Consider the following 22,014-nt stretch of genomic DNA (forward strand, 5'->3'; position numbering starts at 1 on the left):
GAAGGAGAAATTGATCAGTGCTGTATCATATAGTATCTCAAATGGTTTTGAATTGCTAATAACCACATTGATGCTGTGCACTGACTATAGTCTCCAATCAACTGTGCTCTATATGGGCATGCAGAAGTGTGTGTTGGTGCTCCCCTGGGTTGTAATACAAACACTGTGTAGACTGCAAGCAAACATTGCAGATTGTGTGTGTGTGTACAGCACCCCATGGTGACTTGGAGGTGGCAGCCAGACAGAGAAAGTGTGGCTAGTTTAACTATGTGGCCGGTCCAACACAGCCACCACCGGGACCACACCAAACTGACAAGCCCGTCTTCTCTCTCCTGTGGCCAGCTGCTTCATACAGATACCAGACACAGTAAACAAAGAGTGAATGCTGTACAGTTACAGGCAGCACAGGAATAATGTGTCCATTGTTCTCTGTCACACCACCACCTCGCTCTGTTCTTCAGCGTTACCCATTCATTAACAGTGTCACTATTGTTTTACAGTGTTTCACACTGCAGCAGCCAGCCAGCCGCCTCTGAGTTTATCTTTTTGGGGTGCTAAAAATATACCTCCCCCCAACCGTGGTACCCATGGGAGCCAAATCCCTGAGCCCCGCTTCACAGAAATACATTTTCCTCCCTCCTTCTGTCATATTGTAATGACAGTTAAACTATGCAAATGTGGCTTTCACACACAGACACGCTGGCACAGGGATGTGCACGCATCTATAGATGCAAATCAGCATGTCTATCATGTGCACACATTATGCAAAGTATGGTGCCTGACCCAGCCCTTAGAGAGTTCTTAGAGAATGGAGATCCCCGGGTAGAAGACAATCTGTCCAGGGATGGATGGAGGAAGTAGTGAACGCTCCACAGCGTTGAAGGGTGGCCGTTAAGGGGTATCTGTGCCAGTCCAATGCCTCCTCCGCTCCCCTGAGGTGGCCCAGATCTGACTTGTTTCTGGGATAACATCTATGACCAATACAAATATGTATCAGCTAATCTTAACAAGCTCACACGATATGGAAACTGAATAGGTGTGTCTCACACACGTCAATTCAACGTCTAGTCCACGTTGGTTCAATGTAATTTCATTGAAATGACGTTGGACACAACGTTGATTCAACCAGTGTTTGCCCAGTGGGAGGTTACTGAGGAGATTCACCATAGAGAACCTCATCTCTCATGACAGGCTGTTCTGGGTCGTAAGGTTGTAAAGAACCTGTAAACTACATGAAAGGTTATAAAGAACCTGTCAACCACATGAAAGCATTTTGTTTCCCCCGAAAAACCCAAACCAACAATAGCCCTGCAGGGTAATCTGGCTAATGAGATTAGAGAAACAAGATAATGGGGTAGTGATTTTTTATGTCATTATGACCAAACATGTCACTATGGCCACTGACCAGACACTCTGCCTCTCCTCAAGTCACCCACAACCCAATGACAACAGGCTGTCAATCATTCAACACCCCAACAACAGTAGCACCACACTCCATACAGCTGTATATTCAAATAGACAGGGAAATGCCACTGGAGGAGAATAATCTAGAGACAAAGAGAATTGTCTCCAGTTTGCCAGTTTCATTGATCACACACACAATGATGTGATGTGTTTTGCATGCGTTTGTGCCAAACACTCAAGAAACACTTTCATTTCTAAAATGTTACGCTATGTTAAAGTAAAAAAGTTAAGGAACACAGACACTGGGAATTAGCATGGTGGGAATCCAAATAAATTGCTATGTTATACTGTTTCACAGTGAAGTGTGTCACACTGTGTGAAGTAAAACAAAAGCGAAACCGAAGGATTCATTTTGGGGTTTTCCCCAGCTAACTGGGCATGGCAGCCAGTCAGCATGTGACATCACCGTGGCATAAAGAAACAGGATGGTAAGACATAAAAATGAAGATGACATAAGGATGACTACGTGACATAAGGATGACTACGTGACATAAGGATGACTACGTGACATAAGGATGACTACGTGATGTAAGTCGCTCTGGATAAGAGCGTCTGCTAAATGACGTAAATGTAAATAAGGATGACTACGTGACACAAGGATGAATACATGAGGATGAATAGAGGAAATGCTCAAACTCACCTGCTATAAGTTAACTCCCTCCCCCTTTTCACCAACTGTAACTCAGGAGAGGAGTGAAGAAGCCACAGCTTCACTGAATGGTTTGTAAAGGGTTTTTATTAGCAAAATACGGGAATGAGTCTACCAAGGCTCCCCATCTGTTGGAGAACACACACAGACAGCGGTGGCAGTTTCTTGAAGGTTACAGACCCTAACCATGTGTTTGCTCCCCATCCATTTTGACTTTGCTTTACAATTATGATTCTGCAGTGATCGCAGAGACCAAGTCCCCGAAGCCTCCTTAAATAAATCTTAAAATATACAGTAAAATATGACTCCGGTTTAGCCATTCTTTAATTCTGCAGCATAGTGTAAGCTCCTTGACCTAGCTAGTGTTCTCATTGGATACGGTGTACTGTTAAAAACCGCATCCCTTTCCAGGTACAGGTACACATTAGTATGGGACAGCCTGTGGGCGGAGCTGTGTTGGTCACCACTAAATTGGCCGGGAATGTGCACATTAGAAGATAGGGTTATTAACAAAGGAAACATTTCACCTTTTATGTTGGAACGATTTCAGCAGGCAAAAAAACTAGAAATGTGTCAAGAGACCGCAGAGAAAAAGGTACCAACAAACTGAGCTCAAATCAAATCCTTTTCCCCTAACAATTGGGAAGGGAGAAAATGAATATTTCCACCAAAAGGCAAGCTTCCTTTTCCAGAGAGGGCTTAAAAAAGGAACAAACAAAATAAAACAAGCTTCTTCCAAAAAAGAAAAAAAAATTGTGAAAATTGTTTTACAAATGATACAAACATCCTACAGAAATGTTTAAACACTAATTCTAAATGTCCCAAGACAAAAACATAAATACATTAGTTAAAAGTGGCATATAGTACAGCAATGGTCCATAATTGATTCTCCCCGCTCAGATTCTTGTGATCTTCTCCCCGAAAATGAACATTATGCTGGCTTTTCGCTGCCTAGAGAGAGAGAGAGAGAGAGAGAGAGAGAGACCATTAGATCTTATTGTCTGCTTGGCGGTACAAAGGCCGTTCCATGAAAATATCCTGAAAATATTGTTTGACCATGACATTATCATCTCCCAAACATCTTAACGGAGCAGAAAATCGAATCAAGCTCCCGAATAAAGAGGGCCTTCATTTCAACTGATTAGATTACAAAAGCATTTGATTATGAAAGGATTAAACTGCATCTCCAAGGCAGCCTTGGAAGCAGCGCAACTTGGAACAATTCAAACACGTCAACTGATTTTAAAACGTTTGAAGTTGGATGCCAATCGTCAGGAGGTAGAGATACACACAACAAACAACAACAAGAGCTTTTGTGGATAACTCTCAACATCTGGGAAAGCTAGCATACTAGTCTAGCACACTGGCAATGTGGACAATACAGCTGCCTGTCTGAAACCGCCCCTGGCTATGACTGCAGCATGCTAGAGTTTCACTATATTGCCATGACTACAGCATGCTAGTGTAACAGAGGTCAGTGTGCTGCTAACAGTTTGGCTTCCTCCACTGTCCCTGTCCCCATACTGGGCTCCAACCAGTGATCCTCTGCTCCGCAACCCTCGTGACCTCCCACCTTGACATCGTACCAACCGTCTGAGCTATCGAAAGAGATCTAATTCGATAGCTCCATCTGTGACATCTCAAGTTCGATGTGGAGTGAGCATACGGTCCGTTTTTAAGACTGTAACACTAGCACTGTGAGCACTCATGCAGCCACCAGGCAGACGTGTGCCCTCAACCATGTAGCCCCAACATTGATCCCCCAGCGCTCTACACATATGGACACCAGTTCACAAGTCTGCAGTGCGTGGGGGGGGCTGCCTGTGTAGCACAAGGAGAAGCGATGAGAAGGGAGAGAGAGGGAAAGATCGACAGAGAATGGGAACGAAAAAAAAGGTGGGCTCACCAGAAAACTTCCATCGATCAAATCTAGGTCTTAGAAGAGTCCACAGTCCTTCAGGTTGTTCTTGATGATGACGTCAGTGACGGCGTCGAAGACAAACTGCACGTTCTTGGTGTCGGTGGCGCAGGTGAAGTGGGTGTAGATCTCCTTGGTGTCCTTCCTCTTGTTCAGGTCCTCAAACTGACACTGGATGTAGGCTGCAGCCTCCTCGTATGTGTTGGAGCCTGGCCGCAAGACAAGAAAAACACCACATTTCTCTTGATTTTCCTCATAAGGGGGGAATCTCAACATCTACTTCAGTCATTCTCACGAAGTCATGAATATATGTCAATAGGAGGCTAAGTGAGAATTCAACTGAAGTGCAAGTTAGAATTCGTCCCATAGTTAAGACCGTACATATACAACAAACATATTTGCCATCCATACAAAATAAAACAGTGAACCAACTATGAGACACAAACATCAATTTGTTATTCTCCCCCAGTTTAGACAACAGAATTCCACAGGAAGTGACCTCATGGGAATTGTGTTGAAATGGGATTCCCCCTGTGGTATTATGGAGGAATAGGTGACAGAGAAACACTGTATCCTGCCTCTTGGCTTTCCGCTATTTGTTTTGTTCTCATTGGTCTCTTTAAAAGGTAGAAGTGACTAATGTCTGTTGAACGTTTCCTGTCACAACACCGATGCTGTGAAACATACCATCTCCATATGTTCAGTAACTACAGTATATTTCCAGAGCTATAGGTTTATTTGAGATCCTCTTTCCACTCATGTAGACATTCAATTATATTTGTTCAGGTGTGCAAATGACAAAGAAATCACAGAAAATGTACAAACAACTCCATTCATACATCACACAGTTCTTCCCAATCATTCTATAGACAGTCTACCATGGCTGGCTGGCTGTTACTGTACCTGCGTATTCTGGGTAACATATAGTTAGAGGACTCTTCTTGATCTTCTCCTCAAACAGGTCCTTCTTGTTGAGGAAGAGGATGATGGAGGTGTCTGTGAACCACTTGTTGTTACAGATGGAGTCAAACAGCTTCATGCTCTCATGCATCCGGTTCTGGGGAGAGAAGACTGCAACATTGAACAATGTTTTTTGTGGGGCTTTGAGCTACAGGCCTTCATCTGCACTGATCTGGAAAAACGGCACAGCTGAAAGCAAACACCTGCTAGGACGTCCACCATTTTTGCTTTATCCTATGTTTTCAGATCAGTGCAGAAAAAGGAAAGGAGTTGAGGAGAGAAAGACTCTTTAGACTATCGAGATATACCCAGAAACAGTTTCACAGACCCAGAGGTAATCTTAGTCCAGGACTAAAATGCATGTTCAATGTAAATATTCTATTGAGAACACATTTTTTTGTTCAGGACTGGTTTCATACAGATATACATGTACTCTTATTTAATGTCCATGGTTGGACAGGAACTCACCATCTCCTCATCCTCAGCCAGCACCAGGTCATAGTCGCTGAGCGCCACACAGAAGATGATGGCAGTGACGCCCTCGAAGCAGTGGATCCACTTCTTCCTCTCTGACCTCTGACCTCCAACATCAAACATCCTGAGGAATAAGTGGCGGATAATGCACCAGACAATGTAAACGGAGCATGTTTCCAGGCACGTAGCACACAACACAAACAACTTTATTGGACATTGGCCACTAGGGAAAATGTACATCTGTGGCCTGAGGCTTTGGGTTTAAGTGTTAGTTGGTTAAACAGGCCACCAGGTAGAAATGAGAGAGAATACATGAACTTTTCTTTTTGTGGAGGCTTTTCTGTGTTGTGGAGAGATGGTATACAGTAGAAATGCTCAACACAGAATAAAATATTTAGAAGGGAGGGTATAAACTTAGTTACTTTCAACGTTTTTGTATTTTAAAAGAACATATTCTTGTTTATATCCTTACAAATGTGCACTTTGAGCTGTATATCCCATTAAGTCAACCCAAGGTCACCTGCTTTGTGAGCCAGTTTCAACCCATAGGCACACAGAGGGCTGTGGGGCTCTAATGTACTTAGATATGGTTTGCGTTGGAATGGCTCCACATAGTTCTCTCTGCTGAGTTGCACTGAGTGGCTTGGCTGAACAAACTGATGAGAACGAGCATTTTTAAAGGGCTTGATACCCGATTGGACGTGGTGTGGGGGACAGCCGTGAGAAAACAGCCAAATGTGCAGTGTTGGGGAAGCTACTCTGAAAATATAGTTTACCAAGCTTCCAATTACTTCACACTGGAAGAAGTTAAGCTACACTAATGCTACCCTTAAGGAAAATATAGTTTACTTAAATAAAGTTACTTTGAAAAAGTAACTACTCCGTGAAAATGTATCATATGTAAATCTGAAATGTCATAGACTACAAATGGCAAGAACATATCACTTTGGGGTCATATGCTACCAGAATGTGTAATTTAGTCCCCAACACTGCAAATATGGGTATTGACCAGTGAGCCAACCGTTTCCCTTTCCTCTCTGGCATCAGCCAATTGAAGACTAGAACAGATATGATTCACTGCTGATGTCGTATGGTCAGCTCTGTCATCCAGTCACAATGAAACCACTGGACTAAGGACATTTCTATGGGTTTGAGAGATTCAATATGCACAGTAGGGAAGTAGATTGAGTCATCCTATTTAACGTATGATATTTGACTACACTTAAAAAGGGATTTGGAGGAAGTGCTCACTTAAAGTGGAGGTCCTTGAAGGTGAAGTGTGTCTCCACAATGCCTGTGGTTTTGACTCTGGTCCTCAGGACATCCTGCTGGGTCGGGATATAGGTAGCTTGGGATATCCTGTCCAAATCGTTTAAGTAACTGGAGAATGGGGAGAGAGAGAGTTCAGATGGGAGTCAATGCATCCAATATACATATTTCAATGGAACAATAGGACAATAGCTATTCAAATAATAAACATATCTTGTTTGGCCATGAACCATGTCTGCTTCTACATCTTGAACTGAGAACAACAAGTGACATTATTTCCACTCTCTCCCAACTATCAGTGCTCCTCTTGTTGCCTCAGAATGCCCAGACAGTCCAGGTTATGAGACTGCGTAGATAAAAAGGAGACAGGCTATAAATGATCGTGGTGAAAAGCCATCATCTGCTCCACCTGGGCTATATCCATTACTCTATCCCAGCCTGCCCAGTCTCTTCCAGCTATGTAAGGTCCCACTAAGCCAGTCTGTCCACAAATTGTCCACAGTTCTGGACTTGTTTGGAGTCTCAGGACCCAAACAGACAGAGACACCCGGGACATGGGTCCGGAGTGGGGACACACACACTACTGCCCCCCCCCCCCATATTTATCTTCCAAAAGATTACGGCACCAGAAATTACACACGACTCAGCAGCACTGGTGTTTCAACCCAAACAAACAGCAGAGATCGGGGTCAGCAGCCTAGCTGTTGAGGCCCGTCGGGAGGCTACGTGACCATGTGACGCTGGTCTGTGTGTGTGTGAGGTAGCCTTGGCCAAAAGGATTCTGGGTATTTATTTGGAAATGGAGAGCAGCTGCGGCACCAGAGGCCAGAGAGCCAATCAGTGACGTCTGTTCTGTTCCAAAACAAGGTGGAGGGGTTTCTCATGACACACCGCAGGGGCTGCCCCTCTGGTGACTTCACTGGCTAATGGAAAGGTTCTTGCACAATGCGTACGAAAAAAGAACAACCACTTCAGAAAAAACAACTGAACCGAGGGGGTTTAGAGCTCAAACACTGCCCACTGACTGAAAGGGATTTGGACATGCTTTCTAGCGCTAGTGTCAGTGGTTTGTTTCTACCAGGGTTTGGTAAACACAACAACCCTGGCAATCTGCTGTTAGACAGCTACATGCACTAAATGGTTAAGGTCAAAGACTCGGCAGACACACTGCAGCCTGTGTGTTACAGTCTTGCTACAGGGGTGACACTCCCACACAAATATTGACTCAAGGTTCAAACACCAAGTATTGTAACAGTCAGTGGACTGGACCGTAGGCAGTAGAGACATGTCTGCCAGAGAGTGGGTGGGTGCATCTGTAATAAATGGACCGCTCAAGGCCTTTGGTTATTTCAGATATTGCAGAGGAATGAGAATTGATTTACCTCCAGCAGAAGAGAATTAGGGTGGAAGAGGAACCGCAGGAGCTGGTTGTATGTGTTTCAGACCAAGCTGAGCAGACTGTGTGAGCAGGACAAGGTGGTGTGTGTGTGTGTGTGTGTGTGTGACTCACTATGCTGCCGAGTCGTTGAGCTGGTACTCTCGTGAGCGGCTGAAGCAGGCCTGTACCCCTCTGTCCTTCCACAGGCGTTTGATGACCCCGGCCAGCTCTGCCGTCATGAAGCCTTCCTCTGCCGACCCTGCCAGCACAAACAGCTGTCTCGCATCATCCTGGGAGAGAGCAGTCTGTCAGTACAACCATCCCCATCAACACTATGATCACAATCATTACTGCCAGCACTACCATCACTACTATCATTGAAATCATCACCATTATCATCAAATCATCAATATCAGTTATACTGTCAAAATCATCCCTACCATCATCACCATCAATAGCATTAATAATACTGCCATGTCATCAATAGTATTGAACATGATCGGGTGTGTTAGGTGATAATAGTTTTAGTCAGAGGGCTTTGATAAATGCAATCCATTATCATCATCATCATCATCAACTCTAGCCCACTCACGGCTCTGGCTGCGTCTCCAAAGTCGATCTTGAGTCGTCCCATGGCTCTGATGATGGCGATGATGGACTGGATGGTGTTGCTGTAGACCACAGCCCTGTACTGTTTACACTCCTCCTCCGAGTAGCCTGCCTCGTGGATGATCCTGACACACAGGAAGAAGGACAACAACACAGTCAGTCACCATGAGGAACATGGAGCAACACAACACAGTCAGTCACCATGAGGAACATGGAGCAACACAACAACACTTTCTGTTTTTGAGAACATGTTATGTTCATTTTTATTAACATCAAATAATAAGACAGAAAAATACCAGACCAATAACCCCCACCCCATGGCAACCCTTCCCTCATAAAATGACAGGGGAAAAAATGAACATTGATAACAACAACACTATCCAGGTAACAATGTTTACACCATCTGAATTGAATGGGGCACTAGGACAATAACAATGACTCATTTCTGAGAACTGTCCCCACAGAAGGGCAAAAACAATGCTTTGTTTTGATTGTGTGGCATTTGGAAGAATGGAAGGAACAGAGACTCACTTCATCTGCTTGACTATTGTGCTCTTCCCCGACTCACCAGCACCTGAAAGAGAGAAACACATTTATCAAACCAGTCAAAGCCTATATTTAGCTAATTGCAATTATGCGATAAGAGTGATGTGTTCCGAATCTGCATTGGAATTTCAAGCCAACACTGACCATAATGTATATTTCCTGGTATGGGATTACACTGACAAACATACTGAGAAAGAAAAGGCAATTGTAAAGATCTACTCATTACAGGCCATTCTCCAACCCCTTTTGAAATGGACCATAGTGGAGAACACTGATCATTTCCCTTCCTGTGTTTCTGTATTGACGTCTCTGACCCACAGCGTCGCTCTGCAGCCGTTCGGTCGATACAGACCCTCCCCACGGAACATTTCAACGGCAGCACTTACAGAGCATTATGGAACTATCTACTGCAGCGGAACCAACGACCCATCCCAGGCAGCATCGCAAGACTCACTGAATGAACAGCACTATAGCAAAGCACCGTAGACATTTAGAAAGTGCAGAGTGATGTGTGTGTGTGAGTGTGTTGGGATGGGAGTAGAGTGAAGGGACAGAGGTGAATACATTGTGGCCCTCAGTATTATTGCAAAGGCCAAATCACAGGCAGTACAGTCCTCATCATCTTCATTAACAGCCATGAAGCATGCAGCCTGCAGTAGGCCCCAGCAACCACTAACACACTATCAACACAACGCTGCTATCAACCAGTCAATATCTGGTCATTGGGTCTTTGTACATTAATGAGTTAGTTTGTCAGCTCTGATATACCACCAGAAAAACAACGATCACCAGTTCTAACCAGGGTTTGCCTTAAAGGGCCTCTGAGCACATATTGTGTTACTTCAAGATGGTACAAGCCCTCTATATTGAATTACACATTACTGACCGATAGGCTGTGTAAAACTCTCACACATGAGGACAAGAGCCGGGAGGGTGGACACTACGCTAGCAGCCAATGAGTGTGAGGCGGAGAGGTGATTGACATGGCACTACTCCTATGAGAGAGGCAGGGAACACAGAACAATCATTGCTTGGGCCTAGCTGCTGCTAGGGGCTCCGTGCCTCCATCACACATGTCACACTGCCATGGCAACCGGGTCCGTTACCAAAGACATCTCAGCGTTCGCCACACGGTCACCTGAGGAGGGTTGGTGGCAATTGTGTAGTGATGGCTCATCTCCATAGCCAGGGCATGTATTATTGATATGCAAATGTCCCCATAATGCAATGTCCCCATAATGAACGCAATGTCCCCACAACGCACGCAATGTCCCCACAACGCACGCAATGTTCCCACATAATACATAAGTAGAGGATGTGTCATGGTGATTGACTAAGCCAGGCCCCTCCTTGAAGTAAAACCCAAAGGTGGACGTTTCCACTCAGGGACAGTCAGACCACTGGGAAATATGAGTTGTCCCTGTAAACAAACTCATGTTCTTTTCACTTGTTTTGTGGGCTTGCTAAGACCCTTCCCACAGGGGTTGCTCAGCTCGGACAACTAAACTTCTAATTACAAAGTAATACTAATGACTAAAGTATAGACTGTGACATGGCTACAGTTTCCCTTTTTTTGACTGTGTTTATGTCGTTTTTGTTAATGTACAAGTGGAATAAGAAAGTCCCAATTTGTTGTGTAATTACAAACACCATTGCTATGCAATAAAATACAATTACCAAAATATTATATAACATTTTAATACAATGTTGTTGTTACTAGTGTGATTAAAGTCTGCACTAACACCCATCTGAGTTGGAAGGAGGAAGCTAGTTCTGTAACACCCAATCTTCCCATCTCACAAGACCCAGCTAGTATTGCATTACAGCAAGACAATGAGCACATGCACGCCACACACTACGTCAGGGCTTCTCGCTGTGGCAAGTGAAATTTAGGGGCCTGGAACTTTCCCTAAAGCAGAAGAGAACCTGAAACCAACATGTAGAAGCGAATTCCTGTGGACAAGCCTTTCTCCAGAGCCTTAAAGCATGCTGATACAGTGTGTGTGTGTTTTAACAGTGTGCAAGCCAGGCAGATACCTCCTACTGTTCAGCCTAATTGGAATGGCTTTCACCGGAGGACAAATTGTTTTAATTACATGTCACCGCTGTGGCCACGGCCCCAGAGAGGAGAGGACTAACACATCTCATTGCTCTGGAGCCAAACAGTCCCAGTCCCACTAAGAATCCCAGAGGGGCTGCGAGACAGCAGACACTGTAACACTGTAACACACACACAAAAACACATGTGCGTGCACACACAAACCCATACACAGACACACAGTATTGGCAGCAGGTAAAGTCACCTCCCTCCTTCTGCTAAGGGCCTCCGTGCCAAGGCAGCGACATGACACAGCACTCCACTCCCTACCACACACTGGCTTCCTGCCTCTCAATCTAGAAGAAATATACCCTCCTTACAGACAGACCGTTGTGTGTTCACTCAGCCCTCCATCTAGATATGTTTTACTGTCTAACTGACACACTTTTCAATATGGAACACAAAACCCTGCATAGGGTCAACAAAATGTATGCTTGCAAGTCATAGTAAGATATTATTGGATGATATCGCCAAGGTACTGTTCCCTTACTACATTTCTTTAAGTCAGTCCAGACTGGAGAGTTTGTTTGCCTAACTGACCTTACTCTGTCCTTCAACTCTAGTGATGTCATAGGGGTGTGGTCCCACCCCAGTAACTTTATAAAGTCTAACCTCTGCTCTGAGAGAATGGCCCTGATTTGACACACATGGGCCAATAGAGAAAGCAAAGCCAGAAAAGTGGACCTCATGGCCTGGGCTAGACAGAGTCACGTTACCCACCCACAATTTGATACACCCATCAAAGAGCCAGACCAAAACCACAGTGAGGCAGCTGCTTTCTGGTTTCGGGCGGTTGGGAAATGACTGTATTTTAAGAAAAATGGTAGAGGCCTGCAAACATAATGGACGTTTATAGAACAGTACTTCTAAAGCCCACCAACCATCCAACCCATCTCTCCCAGAACTTCCCCAAAGGTGGTTTTCCACAGAGAGTAAAATAGGACATGGATGGAATCAGAGCATATGAGCGGAGTGGAGCGGGAGCGAGCGTGGAGCGTGAGCGGACGGATTTTGAACAGAGCGCAGAGCGGCATTTTTAAAAGGACGGAGCGTCGCCCTATGTCCCGCTCCAATTTCGCTCGCTCACACCACGAGTCTGAAGCATGCTCAAGCCTGACCCAGAATCCATCTGTTTAATTTAATTTGTGTCGTCCATGAATTTGTATTTTATAGAGCGAGAGGAGCAGCAGCAGCAACAAGAGAAAAGGGTTGAGGAATTCAAAAGTGTATTCACTGCACGCAAAGGCCCAACCATAACAAGGGAGAGAAAAAGAGAGCTGGATGTAGCATTTTTTGAAATTATTTTCATGGACTATGAACCGCTGAGTAAAGGAGAACGCGAAGGGATGCAACACTTCGCCAGCGCAGCTCAACCGGGCTACACCCCCCAAGAAAAATTTACATCTGAGATGCCCCATTCACATGCTTCAGCTGGCGATCAAAAACGCCTTTAACGAGCACGACAACATTAATAGGCTGTTAGTGAAAGTCGGGCACCTGGTGAAAAGTGTACGCAAAGAGCACAGAGGAAACCGACCAATTAGGTGTCCGCCCCACAAATGCCTGCGCCATTCGATGGAGCAGCCAGCTGCGGATGATTCAGTCGTTCATCCGGTTGTTCCAAAAATACCCGTTATGGCAAAACAAACTCAAGTCTAATGTTGCTAACATCACCCTGAATCAAGTACGGCAGCTGACGCACCGTGTCAGTGTGACCACTAGCAGACAAAATGCAGAAGGAGCTGGGGAACCTGGGGATGATCCTCCCTGCTGTCACAAAAATCAAATCCCTGCTCACCGATTACACTCACGCTGCACTTCCAATGGGCATCGCTGCTTTTGCAGAAACTTTGGCAAACAACGTGTCAATTCGCTATGGAATATACTATAATGATTAACATCTCATTTTAGCGTCAGTGTTAGATCCCCGTTTCAAGACAGAATGGATAATCCGAGATGAGTCTGTATGCAACAAATTCGGGGAGATAAAGTAAGGCTGTGGTTTAAGCTAAAAGTGAAATACATGCAGATTTTGTTCCTTTTTTGGAGTGAGCGGGGGGCGATTTGAGTGGAGCGCGATGCAAACTGCATTGAGCGCTGAGCGATAATGAGCGGACTGGCCTGATGTGGCTTTGAGCGGGGGAGCGGAGGGGTGAACAGCTCCGTGAGCGAGGAGCTGAGATTCTCACCGCTCCACTCCGCTCATATGCTCTGGATGGAATGCATGTCGACAATGAGGAAATGCTTTACAAAGTGCTGTGGTAGGATTGGCTACAATCAAGTCTTCATTCCAAATTACAGCTCTGTTATATTTTAATCTTAATGATGATTTAGTTGGAGCTTTTATATAATACCAGGGTGGGGAGAATAGCTTTTGGAGTTCCTCCCTCTCTCAGAGCCCAGTCTCTCCGCCTGTCATGTTGAGGATCTAATGAGCCAAGGGGTTATCTGTCTGGGTCACCAGAAGAACCAGGGCCTGTCCTGCCTGGGATTCAGTTAGGCTGGCCAGGGCATACAGTCCTCTGGCCAGGCTGGGCTGTCCTGGTAAGCAGGGAGCGAGGGACAGGGGGACAGGGCTGAGAGGGACAGGGGGACAGGGCTGGCTCACTCTCCATGAACCACATTAGTGACGCCACATTAGAGCATGAGCTGGCACCATCCCTCTCTTTTCCTCTCGTTCCCACTGGGAGCTGTTGAGCCTGTGAGTGACTCACAAGGGAACCCAGGAAGTTACAGTAGCATTACCTATCAGGAAGTCATGTAGCTAAATCAGCTGGATTCATCTGCCCACATCCAGATCAATGGATAATAGTGTTCCCTCAAAATCTCCATGCAGGCCGATACTTTCCTGGAAGATACCAGTAACAGTAGTAGGTGTAATGGGACGGTGCTGGAGAAGTGGAAGCTACTGAATTCCTCATAAGTCAGTAGCACTTTAGTTTACAGTAGACCTACATAAATCACCAGATGTGAGAAATGACATGGTAAAATAGCAACTACAGTGATAACCTAGGAATTGCTTGTTTGTTTATTTGAGAGTTATTACTATAAATTTGGTACCAGGTATTTACCATGTGTTGAACTATTTGAAGTAAGTACAAGAAAGACCCTTACACAATGTCCTATCAAACATCAGGGAAATACAAGTGGAAGCATTAGTACCGTAAAATAAAGTACTACCCATAATGCTTTACATAAAATGTTGCATAGACCACCTACAGAATCCTCGACACAAATGTGGTTGGCTCTAGTAGGCCTACTATAGACAAGACAAGATGTTGCTTGTACAGACTTGACAGCATACACCCAGAAATATTCAAAGCACTCCTCATGCAAATTAATGAAACAACAATTGTTTTATGTTTATGTGTGTGCGTGCTACAGTATGCCACCACCCATCAAGCTCACAGCACAGACATGGACAGGGTCATCCCGTCAACTCCACCCAATGTAAAACATGGATGTTTGACGGTTGGTGTCCTTGAAGTGATTAATAGTCAATATTCACCACCATTTCTGAGGTGCTGTCTGTACTGATGTATACATCATCAGCATCACTGATATGGTTGTGACCTCTTGACCAGGCTGTAATTCAACAAAGTATTTTTTATTGGGGCGGCTAGGAGGCAGATTTGAGAGGAATTGAGACTTTTGTGATAGAAGTATAGTAACTGAAAAGACTAATAGGTAAACAAACAGCAACCAATCATCTTACTCCTCTCCATGAGTACACCTTCTCAATTTATAATGTTGTTAGGGTTTAGACCTGATCTAGAACATTCCTTCCTCCTGCCCCTAGCTCCCCTATTAGCATGGCTGTCATCTGACGAGGCTAGGTGTGTTACCTGGTTACCAACCTGAATGGCTGACACAGGAAACAGGTCAGGGTCCCAATGCGTAAACAAGTTTAAATGTCACGCGCACAAGTACAGTGAAATGCTTTTCTTGCAAGCTCTAACATGCGGCCCACACTGCTCACGTTGCAAAAGAAATGTTACTCAATCATTTCATCTAAATTGCTTGCGCGTGCCAACAAGCATCTGCATAGGCAGGCGCTAAAATAGAACTTGGTTCTATTATGACGCGCTGCAAGTCCCACCTCATCATTGGTTTTTAGGAGCATATACCCACGTGGGTGATTGAAAGATGAACTGCGGCCCACACTCCAGTCCAGTTAGTGGTGGTAATGCACCTTAAAGTTGGTTGCCAACCGACAAAGTCCACAGAAGAAGACTACTACTACTATAGGAGTAAGGTGACTAGGCATCAGGATATATGATAAACAGAGTAGCAGCATTGTAAATTATGATTGTATGTGAGTGTGTGTAGAGTCCATATAAATATATATATGTGTGTGTGTGTGTGTGTGTGTGTGTGTTGGAGTGTTAGTGTACGTGAGTTTGCAGAGTCCTGTGAGTCTGCATAGACAGGGGTCAACCCAGGGAGTCTGTGTATCCATTCTGTTAGCAGTCTTATGGCTTGGGGATAGAAGCTGTTCAGGAGTCTGTTGGTGTCAGACTTGATGCACCGGTACCGCTTGCAGTGCGGAAGCAGAGAGAACAGTCTATGGCTTGGGTGGCTGGAGTCTCTAATGATTTTCCCGGCCCGTCCTTTCACACCGCCTGATATGGAGGTCCTGGATGGCAGGGAGCTCGGCCCCTGTGATGTACTGGGCTGTCCGCACCACTCTTTATAGCGCCATGTGATCGAGGGCGGTGCTATTGCTATACCAAGCAGTGACGCAGCCAGTCAAGATGCTCTCAATGGTGCAGCTGTAGAACATTGAGGGTTTGAGGGCCCATGCCAAACCTTTTAAACTTCCTGACATTGTGGGAGAGGTTGTTGTCCTTGCACCACACGGCCAGGTCACTGACCTACCTGTAGGCTGTCTCCTCATCGCCGGTGATCAGGCCTACCACCGTCGTGTCGTCAGTAAACTTGATGATGATGTTGGAGTCGTGCGTGGCCACGCAGTCGTGGGTGAACAGGGAGTACAGGAGGGGACTAAGCACACACCCCACGTGTTGCGGGTCAGCGTGGCAGCCTGGGGTCGGCCCATCAGGAAGTCCAGGATCCAGTTGCAGAGGGAGGTGTTCAGTGCCAGAGTCCTACGCTTGGTGACGAGCTTGGAGGGGACAATGGTGTTGAACACTGAGCTGTAGTCAATGAACAGCATTCTCACATAGGTATTCCTCTTATCTAGGTGGGTGAGGGCAGTGTGGAGTGCAATTGAGATTGCATCGTCTATGGATCTGTTGGAGTAGTATGCAAATTGGTGTGGGTCTAGGGTGTCTGGAATGATGGAGTTGATGTGTGCCATAACCAGTCTTTACCATCATTCTGTAACCATGAAGTGCTTTAGTCATCTTAGAATGTGGGGATTACAGACTGGGCCAAGGGGAGGTTGAAAATTATATATATATATACACACATACACACACTGCTCAAAAAAATAAAGGGAACACTTAAACAACACATCCTAGATCTGAATGAATGAAATAATCTTATTAAATACTTTTTTCTTTACATAGTTGAATGTGCTGACAACAAAATCACAAAATATTATCAATGGAAATCAAATTTATCAACCCATGGAGGTCTGGATTTGGAGTCACCCTCAAAATTAAAGTGGAAAACCACACTACAGGCTGATCCAACTTTGATGTAATGTCCTTAAAACAAGTCAAAATGAGGCTCAGTAGTGTGTGTGGCCTCCACGTGCCTGTATGACCTCCCTACAACGCCTGGGCATGCTCCTGATGAGGTGGCGGATGGTCTCCTGAGGGATCTCCTCCCAGACCTGGACTAAAGCATCCGCCAACTACTGGACAGTCTGGTGCAACGTGGCGTTGGTGGATGGAGCGAGACATGATGTCCCAGATGTGCTCAATTGGATTCAGGTCTGGGGAACGGGCGGGCCAGTCCATAGCATCAATGCCTTCCTCTTGCAGGAACTGCTGACACACTCCAGCCACATGAGGTCTAGCATTGTCTTGCATTAGGAGGAACCCAGGGCCAACCGCACCAGCATATGGTCTCACAAGGGGTCTGAGGATCTCATCTCGGTACCTAATGGCAGTCAGGCTACCTCTGGCGAGCACATGGAGGGCTGTGCGGCCCCCCAAAGAAATGCCACCCCACACCATGACTGACCCACCGCCAAACCGGTCATGCTGGAGGATGTTGCAGGCAGCAGAACGTTCTCCCCGGCGTCTCCAGACTCTGTCACGTCTGTCACATGTGCTCAGTGTGAACCTGCTTTCATCTGTGAAGAGCACAGGGCGCCAGTGGCGAATTTGCCAAATCTTGGTGTTCTCTGGCAAATGCCAAACGTCCTGCACGGTGTTGGGCTGTAAGCACAACCCCCACCTGTGGACGTCGGGGCCTCATACCACCCTCATGGAGTCTGTTTCTGACCGTTTGAGCAGACACATGCACATTTGTGGCCTGCTGGAGGTCATTTTGCAGGGCTCTGGCAGTGCTCCTCCTGCTCCTCCAAGGCGGAGGTAGCGGTCCTGCTGCTGGGTTGTTGCCCTCCTACGGCCTCCTCCACATCTCCTGATGTACTGACCTGTCTCCTGGTAGCGCCTCCATGCTCTGGACACTACGCTGACAGACACAGCAAACCTTCTTGCAACAGCTCGCATTGATGTGCCATCCTGGATGAGCTAAACTACCTGAACCACTTGTGTGGGTTGTAGACTCCGTCTCATGCTACCACTAGAGTGAAAGCACCGCCAGCATTCAAAAGTGACCAAAACATCAGCCAGGAAGCATAGGAACTGAGGAGTGGTCTGTGGTCACCACCTGCAGAACCACTTCTTTATTGGGGGTGTCTTGCTAATTGCCTATAATTTCCACCTGTTGTCTATTCCATTTGCACAACAGCATGTGAAATGTATTGTCAATCAGTGTTGCTTCCTAAGTGGACAATTTAAATAAATTCATTAGGCCCTAATCTATGGATTTCACATGACTGGGAATAAAGATATGCATCTGTTGGTCACAGATACCTTTAAAAAAAGGTAGGTGCGTGGATTAGAAATCCAGTCAGTATCTGGTGTGACCACCATTTGCCTCATGAAGCGCGTGACATCTCCTTCGCATAGAATTGATTAGGCTGTTGATTGTGGCCTGTGGAATGTTGTCCCACTCCTCTTCAATGGCTGTGCGAAGTTGCTGGATATTGGCGGGAACTGGAACATGCGGTCGTTCGTACACGTCAATCCAGAGCATCTCAAACATGCTCAATGGGTGACATGTCTGGTGAATATGCAGGCCATGGAAGAATTGGGACATTTTCAGCTTCCAGGAATTGTGTACAGATCCTTGCGACATGGGGCCGTGCATTATCATGCTGAAACATGAGTTGATGGCGGCGGATGAATGGCACAACAATGGGCATCAGGACATCATCACAGTTTCTCTGTGCATTCAAATTGTCATTGATAAAAGGCAATTGTGTTTGTTGTCCGTAAGCTTATGCCTGCCCATACCATAACCCCACCATGGGGCACTCTGTTTACAACATTGACATCAGCAAACCGCTCGCCTGTCATCTGTCATCTGCCCGGGACAGTTGAAACCGGGATTCATCCATGAAGAGCACACTTCTCCAGCATGAAGTCGGTTACGACGCCAAACTGCAGTCAGGTCAAGTGGTGAGGATGACGAGCACGCAGATGAGCTTCCCTGAGATGGTTTCCGACAGTTTGTGCAGAAATTATTTGGTTGTACAAACCCACAGTTTCATCAGTTGTCCGGGTGGCTGGACTCAGACGATCCTGCAGGTGAAGAAGCCGGATGTGGAGGTCCTGGGCTGCCATGGTAACATGTGTTCTGCGGTTGTGAGGCCAGTTGGACGTACTGCCAAATTCTCTAAAATGAGGTTGGAGGCAGCTTATGGTAGAGAAATGAACATTAAATTATCTGGCAACAACTCTGGTGGACATTCCTGCAGTCGGCATGCCAATTGCATGCTCCCTCAAAACTTGAGACATCTGTGGCATTGTGTTGGTGACAAAACTGCATATATTTTAGAGAGGCCTTTTATTGTCCCCAGCACAAGGTGCACCTGTGTAATGATCATGCTGTTTAATCAGCTTCCTGACATGCCACACCTGTCAGATGGATGGATTATCTTGGCAAAGGAGAAATGCTCACTAACAGGGATGTAAACAAATTTGTGCACAACATTTTAGAGAAAAGCTTTTTGTGCGTATGGAAAATTTCACTTTACATGTTGCGTTTATATTTTTGTTCAGTATATGATATTGGGAGAGACCATTTTCAGAAGAGGTTTCAAAATATTGGACGTCACAGGTCAGGTATTGACTGAACACAAACCTTATAATTTCACTCAGAGGAATAGTTGATGACCTAAGTTGCAGCCCGCAGCAAGACCACAGTACATGATCCGACTTGCTTCGAATCTGTTTCATCAGTCATAGTAAGACAGAGAAATGCAGCCCAGGCTCTCAACAACAAGGAAGAGGCCTACTTGTTCAACTAGATAATGTGTGATCAAGATCATGTTTCATTGCTCGCTCTGTTACATGAAACTTGGAATGTGTGACTTGTAAATATTATACAATATCAATTAAAAAGTGATCCACTACTTAAAGTCATGCAACTTGTAGCCTACATGTTGATATTATATCATCGTAAATATCAACAACTAGAGGAAAATAGCAGGTCCATCATCCTCTTCACACAACAATAAAAAATGCATGAAAACAAGATGAAACACAGGGACTATGTCCTCACCAAAAGCGTTCACATCCATCCACTGACAGGCCTACAGTTTTACAGGTATTTCAGGTCAGCCATTCTTGCTCATGGCATCATTGAAGAATACCCACATTTATAGAGAAGACACGTCCTGTCCTGGTGACCCATATTCAACATGGAAATGTTCTATGAGGTGCATGTCAACTAGAAATCTATCCCCCTACGGAGTGGATGGTAGAGCAGTATTTCAAAACAATCACTAGTTTCTGTCCAGGGAATGGGCTCGTTTGTTTGTCAATAGAATGTCCACGGTTTTAATGGATTTTAGGTAAAACACATTGAGCAGTAGGCTAAGCTCAGAGATAAATCCATCCACTATTGCACCAACCAAAGAGTAGCGGTAAGAAAGAGCCTCAAGTTTAATTTAGACCTATGTTTATCTAAGCAATGGCGAAATCATAAATAGCCTACATCCATGCCTTAAGTAGCAAAAAAGGTGATGAAGTCTCAAACGAAAATGTTTTGAACATAGTAGTACAGTTATTGCAATTCTTTATCCCTCAAATGTAATTTAAATGCAATACAGTTTCTGGGCCAATTACCTTTTTGGAAAAATCATATGCACTTGTTGAATAGTTAATCTGATTTAGCTGGACATAGCATTCAAATACAATGCTGCAGACAGGCGACAAGGTGTCAAATGCTGGGAGGATTAAGCCAATGAATATGGCCTATAGAAACCATTTGTGTTGCTGGACAAGAGAAACAAAGGTGGCTACTTTGTTGCAACTGCCTGCATGGGTGGTTACACACCGAAGGCTGGAACTGATGAGCCAGCGTGGACAACGACCTTTGTTCTGCCTATAGGCTAAATCTGAAATTATTCTTAAACTTTTGTTTATTAGGCAGTCCAATGTAGCCAATGTGCTTTGTGATTTCAAGGTAGTCTATGCAAAAGTTGACAATGTTTTAAACGTTATGACAGCTTCTGTGCTATGCGGAATTGTATGAAATCGTGCTAGAATTCTCAATTCAAATTGTTGCTATCATATGTATGCAGACCAATTTTGTATCACTGTGTGCGTTTGACATTTTGCTACAATGTCGCAATCGCAGCTAATTTTACAGTTAGTGAAGTTCACGGATAACCATTGCTTCGTCCCACAATGTATCACGTTGCGGGACGAAGCAAGGACAACCACTCTCCTTACCGAGGAGCAGTAGCTTGACCTCTCTTGCGGCTTTCTCCCCGTCGTCCCGCAAATTCCTGTCGATCATTTTACTACGCTCCACCGCCGCCTTATCGTCCGTGCTCAGGGTACACCCCATCCTCAAGCAAATCCTCCGGACCCAAGTGAAGCAAAAATATCAAATAAATACAGTACCAACATGCAAGGGTTAAAAAGCGAGCCGCTGCTCCCGGAGACCCACACACGCCCTTGTGTGAAAGCTATCGGGTCGCTTGGATTGACACTTTTTTTAAACATAAAAAACAAAAAGGACCAGGAGTGTGCTTCTTCAGTCCACTATTTTCCTATGCTTTCAGTCAGTGTAAGCTATTTCTCGCGTCGTGGCATAAATAGGTTTAAATGAAAACAGTTCCACGGCGAATTGATCTCTCTTTCTCAGCGCATCCGTCTCCATACGCTGCCACAGTGAGCTCTGCTCATTCAACTACAATTACCACCAGCTGGCTACACGAATACTTCCTGTTTCAGTTTTTCTGTCAAAATTCCAGACTGACCTTTGAGTCAATATATTGTGGTCTTTGGAAATCCCTAAAACTGTAAGTGACATTTGATATCACATGAGAAAATAATGTACTGTACGTTCCTGTTTTCTTGTCTGTGTAGAAAATATTATAGGGAACACTGGGGCCATCCCAATTCTGACACCAATATAGAGGAAAGACCAATCTC

At 45.2% G+C, this 22,014-nt stretch overlaps 1 protein-coding gene across 1 annotated transcript; it reads right to left on the reverse strand.

The window, feature by feature from the left end:
* Window positions 1–2,182: 2,182 nt before the first annotated feature.
* Window positions 2,183–21,766, reverse strand: LOC121549044 (guanine nucleotide-binding protein G(i) subunit alpha-1). Its single transcript, XM_041860853.2, has 9 exons — window positions 21,307–21,766; window positions 9,253–9,295; window positions 8,705–8,846; window positions 8,245–8,402; window positions 6,717–6,845; window positions 5,460–5,589; window positions 4,935–5,088; window positions 4,020–4,240; window positions 2,183–3,064 (listed from the first exon to the last, which is right to left on the reverse strand). Exons 1-8 carry the CDS (start codon window positions 21,422–21,424, stop codon window positions 4,050–4,052), a joined length of 1,065 nt encoding a protein of 354 aa, XP_041716787.1. The 5' UTR covers window positions 21,425–21,766; the 3' UTR covers window positions 2,183–3,064; window positions 4,020–4,049.
* Window positions 21,767–22,014: the final 248 nt, after the last annotated feature.

This window comes from Coregonus clupeaformis, chromosome 4 (genome assembly GCF_020615455.1).
Source record: "Coregonus clupeaformis isolate EN_2021a chromosome 4, ASM2061545v1, whole genome shotgun sequence".
Lineage (NCBI taxonomy): Eukaryota > Metazoa > Chordata > Actinopteri > Salmoniformes > Salmonidae > Coregonus > Coregonus clupeaformis.

Excerpts from the sequence above, each read along its gene's own strand:
- LOC121549044 (XM_041860853.2), bottom strand. The coding sequence starts at position 21,424 with ATGGGGTGTACCCTGAGCACGGACGATAAGGCGGCGGTGGAGCGTAGT. Across the intron at positions 8,847-9,252 it reads ACAATAGTCAAGCAGATGAA|GATCATCCACGAGGCAGGCT; the intron begins GTGAGTCTCTGT and ends CCTGTGTGTCAG. Across the intron at positions 5,089-5,459 it reads TGGCTGAGGATGAGGAGATG|AACCGGATGCATGAGAGCAT; the intron begins GTGAGTTCCTGT and ends TTCTCTCCCCAG.